Consider the following 14,284-nt stretch of genomic DNA (forward strand, 5'->3'; position numbering starts at 1 on the left):
CAAGCTAGGATAATAATGAAGTTGAAATAAAAAGTTGACTCAATAATTTTCAAAACTTTTCCAGATATACCATACAAATGCAAACTTATGTAGAAGACCTGCATGTTAGAATATATGTGATCAAACTTTTTTATGAGAGAGAATTTAAACCAACCTTTTCTTAGTGACATTTTTAAAGGTTTCTGTAAAGTTTCAAAAGTCTGTAGAATCTAATTTCTGAGATAATATATATGATTTATTGATTTGAGAAGTACAAGAAGAAGTAAATAATTGGGTAGAATGAGAATTGACTTAAAACCAATGACAAGGAATAAAATGGAATAAAGAAATATAATTATTTCTATGCCTGTTTATTGTAATAATTTACTACAACAAATTACTGAAACAAGTTATAAGAATAATTTTTAATAGCTACATTTTTCATAAATATTGTTCTACCACTAAAGTGGACGATACAACCAATAGTGTGCCTAAATGACTTATAACAACTTATTAGCACAACTACTAAAAAGTAGTTTAGATTTTTTTTTATCTAATAATTATGGTTTATTATTTATGGTTAAACATATTGTTAGTATGTCATTTAAAAAGAACAGTTAGTTAAATGCTCAATTTTTGAATTTTAAAAACTCCCATCCATGCACCCATATTTTGTATTTAATCGCTTAAAAAAATTTTACTTTTTTAAATCAACCAAACTTTCTATTTACATTTCAAGGTATGAAAAAAAAAAGTTTCATTTAAAATTTGTGCATTAAGAAATACCATTTTGATGGTTTGATAGCAAAAATATTAAATTTGCTTATCTAAAAAACCAACCAATGAAAATTTATGTTTCATTAATGGAGAAAAATAGCCTTGTTTTACACCATTTTGATTAATCTGGTTTATGATCACTCTGAAAATAAATTTTGTTTCATAGAAAATTTAAGTTGTTGGTATGACCTATCTTATAATGAACTATGTAAGCTACTTTTTGCACCAACACATTTAGCCATCAATCAAAAGTTCTGTAAAAAACTGCTCAAGTCTAGTTTTGTATCGTCTGTAAGCAAATTATACTCTGCCAGTTGTTTTATTTTTTTGCATTACACAGAAATTCAGTCTAAAGAGAAAAAAATATTTTGGTATTAACAAACTGGACATATAAATACACTTTCACATAGCTAAACCTAAACTATGTTATAAGCATTGGTTGTAAATTACTACATATATATATATATATATATATGTATGCACATATATATATATATATATATATATATATATATATATATATATATATATATATATATATATATATATATATATATATATATATATATATAATATCAACATCGGTTAAATTAATATCGGCAGTATCAACGCAAAAGCTGATCTTTGCTTTATGACGGCATACATCTAATGACCTGAATCTTATATATAAGTGACCTTAAAGTGTCGGCATGCAAAAATAAATATATGTAAAAAAATATTCGTTCATTATAAGTTCATTATTTATTTATTGTAGTTACTTCTTTTTTCAATTCATTTTTTCTTTTTTTCTCAAATCTATTCAAGCATAGCAAGGTTATTAATTTATATAAAAGTTAATGAAAATTACTTTTTAAATGTCTGTTCTCACAAAAAAATTTTAGCGTGATTATTATTTTAATAAGTTTAATAATATTAATTTATTTTATTAGTTAAAACCATTAATTTGCATGTTTACAGCTTTTTTAATGTTATTTAAGATCAGAAAGTCTATTAAGTTTAGTTTTGGTATATTTATGTTAAACACATGTGAAGAAGAAACATGTTAATTAAAAAACTTAAAATTTTTTTTAAATTTGATACAAGTTAACCCGTACAAAAAAATTCAGTAAACTTTCAGTGAAAAAATGTTTTAAAACCCAGCGAACTTCCAGTAATCTTTTTCAGTGAACTTGTTCCAAAACCCACTAATCTTCCAGTTATCTTTTCCTGCTAACTTTTAGTAAAGTCGTTCCAAATCCCAGTGAACTATCAGTAAACTTTTCCAGCCAATTTCCAGTAAAGTTGTTCTAAAACCCATTGAACTTTCCGTAAACTTTTCCAGTGATTTTTTTAAACAAACTTTCACGTTTACATACAAAAATGGAGGTTTATTAGATTTGATTCTGCAATTTTTTTTTAGAAGTTGTAATTTTTTTTATAAAACGTTTATAAATATTTTAAATAACTTGATTAAAACATTTTAAAAAAATGAATCTGACTAACTATGCAGGTTTGTAATATAACATTTATTATAAATACCTAGTTTTATAACTACAAAATCAAGGTAAGCTCAGAAACACAATTTTATTTACAATGATATTTTCTTAAGAAACTAAAAGGTGAATTCACTGACATCAAGTTTAATAACTCATCAGTCAAGAACTAAAATACTTTTTTGTGTTTCAGAATAAATGGAATTTATATTTTATTTTTTCAGATACTTTTCCAAGGAAAAGTACTCAACTATATTATGCAATTTTACTATTTTATTGTATCACATATCTTTAAAATTTAATTTATTAGGATATTTTCAGATAAAAAAAACTTTTTAATTGTGGAGGTCACTGGTTCACTACCATTAAATTATCAAAACTAAACAAAAAGAATTAGGGTTATCATTGATCCATTCTTTTAAAAGCATTTGACACATTCTTGTTCGTTTTGGTCTTAAGAGCTTAAAAAAAATGATCCATATAAGGGATATAATAGAACAACTAAAAGGTTAATATATAATAGAACAACTAAAACGTGCCTATTTTCTTCAAGATCTGCTAAATGTTCCCAATTGTTTTTACAAGTATTTTAAAACTGTTTACCAATGTTTAAAATATGAAAAGTATTTGCATTTCTTATAAAGATGATATAAAACATTTGAAACAATTTGCACACTGGTTATTAGAATGTAAAATAACAACATGATTGTCACAAAAAATGCTTTTTTGTGACAATCATGTTGTTCATTATTGACAATCATTTTTTGTATGACTCTTTTTCCTTCTTAAAAATTTTCAAAAAACAAATTGTAGATGTCGACAAAACACTGTGTGGTAATAAAGCATAAATAATTTGCATCCCTTCTTCATCTACTAGGATAGCATAGATCTATTCATTACACATTATTTTAGTTGAGGATGTCAAATGCTGGATCTTCTTGACTCATTAAATGTCTTTGCTTGTGTTTTTATGACTAGGCAACTCATTCTATTATCTCCTAATGAGGGTACAGCTCTAAAACTCAGTTATGATTTGAGGTCAGCTGGTAGCCAGGTAACCAGATTTCCTGAACTCTTTTTAGCTCTCAGAGAGAGTAATTCCATCTATAGGTATAAAATATCAGAGTACTAACAGTGCCATGGATACACCATTCCTGTTTCGTATTTTTGGTGTGCATTGTCGAGGCCACATTTGGAGCCCGTTGTTATGGCTTAGGGTTGATAAATAGTAATGAGGCAATTGCTTGGACTCTTAAATAGTGTACTGAGTAATATATTATTTTTGTTTTATTACCACACAATATTCCTGGTCTGCAAAGTAATTTTTCTTCTGTTAAGTCTTATTTCTTGCTTAGTTCACCAGATCTACTTGTTCTTTGTGAGACTATTTTGAGTTCAGCTGTCTCATCTTATGATCTTAGTGTTGATAGTTATCCTCCTTTAGTTTGTATAGACTCCATTAGTCACATGCTTGGCCTGGGCATTAACATTTGTAAGAATTCACCCATTTGTTGGGAAACAAGGTTTAAATCCACAGACTATTCTTTTATGTGCTTTCGTTTAGCACCACTTCACCTTTCCTATTCTTCTATATTACTTTACTTCATCTCAAGACTGCATTCTTTTTGATATGATTTCTGATCAAATTGACCCAGCTCTTTCTCTTTATCCTTTAGTCAATATCGATGACTTTCTGCTGCAAATTCCAATCATAACCATTACTTCCATATCAATTACCAAAACAACTATCCAGACGCCTATTTACAATTGCTAGTAACCATTGTAAAAAGGTTTTTTTAAATGCCTAAGCTGGCTATTCTCTGGTCACAAATTCTTGTATTTCAGCTCAAGTCTTGCAAGGCTTCTAGAAATTCTTTACAGTGTATATAATAAGGGCAAATCTGTTATACCACCTCTCTTGCATGGTTCAGATTTTGTTACCTCGCCTGAAGACAAAGCTTTGTTTTTTATTTTTTGGTTGCTAAGATTTTTTCATCAATCTCATCTCTTGATTCCACTATTCACATCCTACCTGATATAACTGACAAACAGATTGATCCATTGCTTGACTCCTGCTTCTATATCTAAACTGATTTCCTGCTTAGACTCTTCTACAGCTTTTGGTGCAGACAACATATCTGTTATAGTTTTGTAGAAGTGTTCTCCAGAGCTGTCGTCTATACTTTCAAAACTAATTAACAAGTGTTTATCAGAATTTTGTGTTCCAGTCTGCTGAAAAACGGCATCTGTTATCCCTATTTTGGAAAATTATAAAGACCGATCTGACTAGTTTAGCTACCGTCCCATTAGTCTTCTTACTATCATTAGGAAGGTTTCTGAATCTTTAATTAACAAACATTTAATCTCTTATCTTGAATCTAATAACTTACTTTTAATATCAATATGGATTTTGATCTTCATATTCTACTGCTGATTTGTTAATGGTAACAACTGATAAGTTTTATTGCGCATTAAACAGATGTGTAGTGGTTAAGGATATCGTACTCAACATTCTAAAGTCTTTGTTAAAGTTTTGCATGCTGGTCTTTTTCATAAGCTCTCTTGTTATGGTGTATCAGGTAATCTTTAAGATTATTGAAACTTTCCTTACCAATCGTAGTATAAATTTTGTCCTCAATGGGCAGCACTCTTCCTCATTTCTTGTGATTTCAGGGGTACTTCAAGGTTTTATCCTCAGCCTATACTCTTTTTAATTTACATTCTCAATCTCCCAGAAATAGCATTGATATAAGATAGCATTGTTTGCTGGTAATACTACCATTTATTATTGTTTTGATAAGAAGCTAACACTCTCTAATTGCTTGGTGGGTGCATTTGAGCTTGAAAAAGATCTCACTTTGCTATAGCATAGGGTGGTGGCTGGTAAACTTTAACTCAGATTCAACTCTAACTTTTTTCATCTGATCGTAATTGCAATATTCTAGATTTTCATATATTTTTGTACAATTATGTACTCATCTACCCTTCATATGTAGTTATCTACTTTCATCTTCTAGGATTAATTCTTGCTTCCAAAATTTTTTGGAAACCATATATCAAATCCATTGCAAAACTAGCATCTGCTAAGTTTGCATCTCTTTATTGTGTTCGCCACTTTCTTACTCCGGATTTTATTCTTTATCTCTATAAATCTCAAATCCGTCCTTGTATGGAATGTTGCCATATCAATGTTTATATTCTAAATAAACATGCATTCGCTTTGTGAAGCGAAAAGAAATTATTAAACAGCATATCGATGTTTTGTTTTGGAGTTTGTTTAAAGTTTATAATAACAAAAACTGACACTACAGATTTTTACGCAAGGTTATGCAAATATTAAAAGTATTATTTTATGTAAACTTCCAGTAACGCATTCCATCACTGGAAATATGACAAAGTATTTCATAAGAAACCCAATTAACTTCCAGTGATGTTTTAGATCACTAGAAACCCAGTGAGATTTTCATTAGAATTCCAGCAAAATTTATCGCTTCCAGTAAACTTAGCTGAAAACCCAGAGAACTCCATGAATTTCTAGTGATTTTTCTAGATTAGGATTCTAGTGATTCTTTTAGATTTCCAGCAAACTTCTAATGAAAGTTCACTGGGTTTTTTTGTAAGGGAAGGTTTTTATTAAATCCATTCAAATTAAAAAATTAGCCATGTCTAAAAAACTGGAGGTTTAAATCATATTAATTAGGTCATTATCCCCAACAACCGGATGTTAACTGAAAACTAGTGTATACTGTAAATTGGGGTCTACTCGTTTTTTTAAATGATTTGCAATTAACAAAATCTTTGCCTACAACACATGAACTAAATTTGTATTTCTAAATGGTGTTCTTTCTATGATTAATGTAAAAAAATAAAAATGTAATAAATAAATTATGATTTTTTTTTTGTAGTTCAAAAACAACTTCAAAATTAAAAAATCACTAATTCATAAATTTGCTATATACTTACATAAAGTTTAGTTGCTACATTCTCTAAAATATGTTTGTCTAAAGCAATGCTTTTATAATCAATTAATCATTAATTCTTTTGAAACAGAAAGAAAAGATCCAAATAAATTTTTTGCTGACCTGATGTTAGCTACGTAAAGCACTCTTGTGCCGATCTAAAATTCTTTGAATTTTGCAGGTGATATATATATATATATATATATATATATATATATATATATATATATATATATATATATATATATATATATATACAGTACTGTGAATAAGTTTTAGACCACTTACAGTTTTTCAAAAAATCCCAGAGAATTCTTCTCTAATATTTAAGTTTGTAGTTCTAAATTATAAACTTATTAAAACATATGTATTTCACACAAAATATGGAACAATAATAAACTTTTTAATGTCAAACTTCATAAAAAAACTCCTAATATTTACTATATCCTCCTTTTGCCTCAATCCCAGCCAATATTCGCCGGGGAATAGATTCATACAAGTTAGTTATAAAATCCTGGGGTATGTTGTGCCATTCTCTTTGAAGTACTTCAAAACATTCTTCAGCATTTTGGGAAACATGTTCAACCTTCTTTTTGTCCATGTAATTCCAAATATGCTCAGTTATATTCAAAACTAGTCTCTGGGGAGGCCTTGTCATCAATTCCAGTACTCCTTCCTCTGCCATTTCATTTAAATAATTTTTTGCCACTAGGAAACAATCTTTTGGGTCATTGCCCTGCTGCAGAATAAAATTATGACCTATTAGTCCCCATCTGGATGATACAGCATGGTGCCTTAGGAGATCCACATAACGCTCCCTAGTGAGTCGCCCCCCGATTTTGATCCAATCACCTACTCCAGATGAAGATTAACAGCCCCAAATTTGTAAAGAGCCTCCTCTGTGTTTAATAGTAGGGTTTAAACACTCGGGCTGATAGGCTTCTTCAAATCTTTTTCAAACATATTGGCGTCCTTTCGTTTCAAAAATTTTGAATTTATACTCATCGGTGTACAGAACCCGATTAAACATTTCCAGGGCCCAATCTTTGTGTCGTTTTGCATATTTAAGTTGTTTTTCTTTATTGCCACACTGTAATAATGGTTTTTTGAATTGCAACACACCCTCTTAATCCCGATTTAAGTAGGTGCTGTCAAATGAAAGAAGAGCTGACATTTTTCCCAGTTGCTGTGTTAATGTCTTTTGCCAGCTCGGTTGATGCTTTTTTTTGTATTTCTTAAAGATAGGATTTTTAAATATTTATTGTCATCTTTTTTTAGCTTAGGAGGTCTACTACTTTGCTTTCTATCTTCAAGGGAGCCAGTTTCTCTAAACTTTTTAATGATTTCTGTAACAGCATTCTTCGAATATCCAGTTTTGGATGTAGTTGTTATGACAAATCGTTTTAATAAATAAACAAAGAAATCCATCATGTTTCCTCATTTTCAGTCAGTTTTGTTTATTTATTCAAGATAATATATTCTTTCAACTTTTCTTATATATTATTAAACTTAAGTACGCTTTAAAAAAATTACGTAGGAAAAAAGTTGTAAATATTTCTAATTAGGAAAAATGATTTCGGCAATAAACTTTTAATCTGATGCCAATCTCAATCTTTTAAAGGTCGGCATCAGGTCGGCAAAAAAATTTTGATACAAAGGTCTTATAATACATAAAAACGAGGTCGGTAATTTTTTCCCGACCTTAAATATTTTAAGGTCAGCATTGCCGAATGCCGACCCTAATTCCGAGTATTATATATATATGTATATATGTATATATATATGTATTAGGGTGCGTCATTTTTCAACAATTTTTTCCAAATTAAATTTCAACCACCAAGATTAGTTGACCGATGGGATAAAAATGATTTTACCCTTTAAAAAAAAAAATTTTGAAACCCAGTTTTACAGTCCCTGCTTTTACAATTTGTTGAACTCACGTCTGTCACAAACATAAACAATCTTCATTTTTTGAACTATTTATTCTTAAAAAATTAGAAAAAATTAAAAAACGAGTTCATGCTATACTTTTACTAAAGCTAAGAATATTTTTTTTTTATTATAAATTGCCATTTTTAACTTTTACTTTAAAATAAAAAATAAAAAGAAGATTTTAAAAAAAGTAAAGATTCTGCCCAAAATCACAAGATTGCATTCAAAGACATTTTTATTTGTAGATAAAAAAGTGTGAGAGAAAATTTCTGAAACAGTTTGCCACAAATGAGAAAATTATTCTTAATTTTCATAACAGGTATGATTAAAACATTAAATTAATTAAAACTTATCATTCATAATAAAAACCAAGTAATTAAATTTCAGTTTCAAAAACGGAAACTAAAATCTAAACTTAATTTTAAGAACTCATGCATCTGTTAGACAAAAATACTCCCACAAAACTTCGATTGGTTGTACTTCACTAGATGAAATGGTGTCAGCATGCTCTGGACAAGCAATATATTCTCAGAACTACATCTTTTTTGCTATAAAGAAACCCTGGATAGATGGAGGATATGACTGTGGCATATTTTATAACAAACACATCAGGTTTGCTAAATATATAATTAATGTTTTTTAATATTTTCCTCATTTTAATTTTGCCGATATCAATTTGTTAAGTTGACTCTTTTTACTCTAATATGAGGTTAAAAATTAAAACGTTAAAACTAAAACGTTTTAAAGCAATTAGAAAAAAGTTTAATAAATATTATGTTGTCTAAGAAACTGTTAAATGATCTAGTTAAAAAATGAGCAACTTTTAAATAAAATAAAAATAAAAAAAGCAACACAGAAGATTTAGCTAGAAACATCTTTTTAAAAAATGCTTAGAAAATTTTTTTGATTGGAAAACCTGATATTTGCTCTATTTTAAAAAAGAAACACAGAAAAAAAGCTTCATACTTTTTAGATAAGCAATTTTTATAAGGTCAAATAACGAAACTTATAATGACACATGGTTTGAAGGATTCAGCATTTTGCCAAAAGATAAAAAAGATAGAAGAAGATTTTGATATTTAGCATTATTGAGCAATAAAAGGATCAAACTGAGTTTTATCATCAGAACAAAGTTAGGTTTCTTCCTGCCAAAACTCCAACTATTCAACAGACAAAATTAAATCAGGTACTCGTGCTTCAACAATATTATCTAAAAAATTTGTGAAAGAAGTTGTAATTACAGGTGTTTCTAAAAATATATTTTATCTAGAAATGCATAATGCAATTGCTCTCTGACATAAGTAGTTACTTCTGGGGGTTTCAGTTTGACAGATTTCTTACTTTCTAAATCCACCATCAGACGTGCAAAAAAGAAAGCAGTAAGTACAAGTGCAGCTAAATATCAAGAAGATATAATAAAAGCTGCAAGTCAAAGTAAATTCCTAATAATCGCACGCTTTGATGGAAAAATTTTGTAGGATATTACTAACGGTACAAAACAAAAAAGAGATCATTTTGCTGTTCTTGTAAATATCAATAGTGATTTATAACTTCTTGCCATTCCGCCAATGGAACAGGGTACTGGAAAATCTCATCATGAGATTTTAGTAAACATTTTGTATAAATATAAGCTGAAAACTTATATAAAGGGTCTGTGCTTTGATACAACTCCAACTAATACTGCAAAATATTCCGGCACAAATATTAGGTTTTGTCAAACACAGGGCTCAATTATATTACAACTTGCATGTCAATATGCTTACAAGTTTCACTATAAACATTTTTGGGAAAAAGTTCACATTGGTAAAACTTATGCTCTTAAAAATCTGGTATTCCAAGTTTTCCAAGCTAAATTGAACGCAACAAAGGAATCTATGGTAAAACAAAGTTCAAAAAGTTTGACGACGTTGCAGTTAAAGGAACGTATCTAGAAAAACAGATTGAAGAAACTGTCCAATATTGCAAATATGCACTTGCCAATTTATTTCAAAGAGGTAATAATAACTAGCAGAACTTACATTCACCTACTTATGTCCAGGAGTAAGATTTCATATCCACCTATGTACATATGTCTAGGAGTAAGATTTCATGTCCACCTATGTACTTATGTCCAGGAGTAAGATTTCATGTTTATGCTTTGGGATCAGTTTCCCATGCACGTTTTATGGCAAAGTTTATATATTATCTTAAAATTGAAGTTTTAAGTAATCAGTTGCCCTACCAATTGATAGCTAGTTTTCAAAAAGAAATGATGTCTAAAAATTCAATCCTTCTTAAAAATCTAGACTTCTCCCAGGAAAAACCGCCTTTCATGTCCCAGTTGGTTAGTTGGAGCTCGTGGTTTATTTTCAGTCTGTTAAATTTAAGTAAAGACGATGATAAACCTTTGTTAAACTGTCCTTTGTCTTTCTGGGGCTTTATCGACTAATTTAAAGCTTGCATTGATTTTGTTAGCTGACTATATGTAGTCAATGACTGCTCTGAACGGCAATCAAGCTTGTGTCAGAGCTTGTTAATTCCGTTCACAATGAAGTGGACAGGCAAGATATAATGTTGGCTGTTCAGCTAAGTAGGAATTAATTCAGGGAGTTCAAGAAAGTACAAACATAGGAGAATTGGGGGGGAGGGGATATGGGCACAAAGCATAATTTGGAGAATAATGGTTCGATTTTTCACCAAAAACATGAAGAAAAATTTGTTTAGATTTACAAACTGTATTTGAAGAAGAATTTTTCTTGATTATTTCCTAATTTGTCATTGTTGACCTTAACAATGTCGTTATATATTTTTCTTAACAGAAAATTTATTTTTTTCCCTTTTTTATCTAGCTATCGCAGTTACTTGAGATTAAGCAAAACATAATTGTTTCATTAAAACGCATATTTTGCAGTGCCTATATGAAAATCTAATCAAACTTTATGTAAAAATAAATCTTCAAGGCAGATGGTACATTACCATTTTGTAAAAAACATAAAATGGGTTGAGGGGGGGGGGGGGAAGAAACGAACCCACCGCTACCCCTCCTACATTAGAAATAATATTAAAATTCAAATTATGGCTTAAATTAATCTTTGCAAACAAGAATTTGATAGAAATTTGTCTCGGAAAGTTAAGGAGATAAAAAAATTGGTCAATTGATCCATAAAATTACCTAAAATAAGAACGTTTCGCCCATTTTTCTAAGGTCAAACCAATGCACTTTTTTAAAAACTTAACTTTCCAACCAATTCCAAATTAATATTTAGACCTTTCAGAGTCATAGAAAATAAAAATTGCTATTTTATTTCAATAGTTAAGGTCCCCGCTTTTTGGTAAAAAAAAAAGTGGTAAAAAAAAAATTTCAACGTTAAGTCATTTTTATACAACCGTTTAACTAACCCAGGTGGTTGGAATTTAATTGTTAAAAAATAACGTATCCCAATATATATATATTTATATATATATATATATTTATATATATATATATTTATATATATATATATATATATATATATATATATATATATATATATATATACACACACGCACGCACACATTTTTTTTAATTTTTTTGTTTTTGGTTTTAGATTTTTCCTCTTGTCAGTATGATAATATATCAAATTGTGATAGCAAATCAGATGTTTATTACGATCAGTACGCAGAACAAAAGCCTGAGATTTGTCCACCAATTAAGTTATTTGAGAATTACTCCAATCTTAGGCATTATCCATATGCACGAGAATTACATGTTGAACATTTATCTACTCAGAGCTTAGAACACTATGATTATTCGCAATGCCAATCGAGTAACTTTGTGCCGGTAGAGTATGAAGAGGTGCCTCCCAATGTTTCTTTAATAATGCCTCAATACGATCTTTCTTCTATTTTAAGATCGCAAGCAGCGTTCGGAAACTATAGAACCGATCATGTGCAGTTTCCCCCCTACCTTTTTGAACCTCATTAAAAAAGTGTATACTTTATCCTATACGTTTTATTTCAAGCACTTGAAACTCTTGTATTTTATTGCTGTTGTATTTATATTATCGAGTAATTGAAAGTCTAGTCTTTTTAAAGAAAATAATTTACACTTTAAAATATTTTGTAAATATGTGAATATTATATTTTATATGTTTTTTTTTTCTTCTTTATTTTTTTATTTTTTTACATTTATCTTCTATAATTACTATTTCTCTAATAATTATTAGACAGGTCAACAAAAAAAAAAGGTTTTTTTTTCTGTCGTCAAACAAACTATACGTTTTAAGTTTAGCATTTCTTATTTTGATATTAAATATGCAACCATTTTACTTTCATCTAATGTTTTTTTATCAAGTCAGGTTTTTCTTTTATTAAGTCAGGTTTTACAGATATTTGGATTCAAATCCTGAGCATTTTCGGTAAAGTCCCTAATATTATCAGGAAAAAAAGTTATTTAATAGTATATTAACCTTTGTCTCAGCTATAATGCAAAAATTTTCATTTTTATTACAAAGGAATATATTTTTATAAATGTTCATTTTTTATTACATAGGAATATATAAATCTCTGTTAAATATGCTTCTTTTGAGACCCATGTTGACTTTTAAACAATTTTGTTGTTGTTGTTGTTAACAATATTAAAGGTTTTACCCCGAATGCTTTACCTCAAAATATCTTCAAAACTTGACATGATAGAAGAAAATGTTCCACGAAGTTAAACTTTTCATTGGTTTTTTACTAAATTAATCTAGTGATCTAAATTACGTTATAAGAAAAGTTGTGTGTTTTTACCACGGATTTAAAGTTGTGTTTCTTCAAGCTTTCTGATGGTTTTTGAAATTAATATGTCCGATTTATTTTTATATATCACGTTATGTACTTTATATTATTATTATTTGAAAAATGTGTCAGAAGAACTAATATTGTCATATAAAATGTTGTTCTTTCCTTAAATTTTTTTGGGTTATTATAAGATTTCTTTTTAAATTTTTTGAAGTTATTTCAAAAACTCAAAATGCTTAGGCTTATAGTTGGTAGATCTCCATTTAGTTTTTTATTATTTTTTAATCGTTTTAAAGTTTGTTATTAATTTTTTATATGAAAATTTTCAGAGAAAATTAAATATTTTTATGCTTAATTAACCTAATTTTTCAAATATCTTCGACCAAAACAAGTCCGGATCCACTTTCAGATTCTAGTCTGTATGTTTGTGTGTGTGTGTAGGGGGAATGCATATTCATGGCCATCTTTATAGTAACATGCTGTGTAAAAGGGGCCAGTGTTAAACAGAAGTAAAGCGAGAAGTTGAGTATATATCACTTTAACTGTTCAGGTAGACCTGAACAGTTAAAGTGATAGAAACTTTTTTCCAAGGCAATATTTACACTAACAGTATATTGTACAAGATAAAAACTAATTGATTGATCTGAATGTGTTATTTATAGTTATTATTAAATTTATAAAATGCCAAAGAAATGTTGTGTAATGAATTGATGAAAATATAATAAAGAAATGAAACTATAATAAAGAAAAAGTGTTTTGGTTACTAACTGACAAAGAAGAATGTGCTCGTTGGATTTCTATAATATCACGGATTACTATACCTGATAGTAACAATACTGTTGTATGTGAGCTTTATTTTCCACCCAATTATTATAAATGGGTATATAATTATTATATAACAATAATTAAGCATGGTAATAAGAGACCTCGTGACCCACTTTCACTATTTTCTTGTGTGAAACCAAGTCTTTTTCCTACAAAACCTGGTCCATCTCGGAAAAAATAAAACTGTCTGAAGTGCGCAATAAAGTTCCAGATAAACTCCATCTTTTCAATCAACAAGATAAAGTAGTCAATTTTTAGCATCTTAAAAATAAGGTTGAAACGGCAGTCTTGACTCCACTCTGTTTGGTACTTCACCAACAATACATTATGCATACAATCTACTGATTTTGAAGAAAATACAACAATACATAGAGTTTTCATAAAAATTAAGAATGATTTGACTTTTGAAGGATTTTTTTGTGGTATAAAATATACGATCCAAAGTTTATATAATATTCACAATTTGAAAAATGTTGGAGATACCTTAATACTTTGATAAAAAGCATTAAAGTTAATTTACTTCAGGAACATTTTGATGCAATAAGTCCTGTTATCATTGGAAAAAAAAACTCTAATCCTGAATTAACTATTCGTGATTTT

At 28.7% G+C, this 14,284-nt stretch overlaps 1 protein-coding gene across 6 annotated transcripts in view; it reads left to right on the top strand.

Annotated features, from left to right (window-relative positions):
• LOC136081717 (aryl hydrocarbon receptor-like) overlaps window positions 1-12,327 on the top strand; it is a 125,594-nt gene extending 113,267 nt beyond the window's left edge. For 3 of the 6 annotated variants that reach the window (XM_065799542.1, XM_065799543.1, XM_065799541.1), the window contains one exon: window positions 11,684-12,323. In XM_065799542.1, the coding sequence (XP_065655614.1) occupies window positions 11,684-12,062 (379 nt within the window). In that variant the 3' untranslated portion in view covers window positions 12,063-12,323. Of the gene's footprint in view, window positions 1-11,683 lie in introns of all 6 variants that reach the window. The other 3 variants (XM_065799539.1, XM_065799540.1, XM_065799544.1) reach the window with 2 other exon arrangements.
• Window positions 12,328-14,284: the final 1,957 nt, after the last annotated feature.

Source organism: Hydra vulgaris, chromosome 06 (assembly GCF_038396675.1).
Source record: "Hydra vulgaris chromosome 06, alternate assembly HydraT2T_AEP".
Taxonomy (NCBI): Eukaryota; Metazoa; Cnidaria; class Hydrozoa; order Anthoathecata; family Hydridae; genus Hydra; species Hydra vulgaris.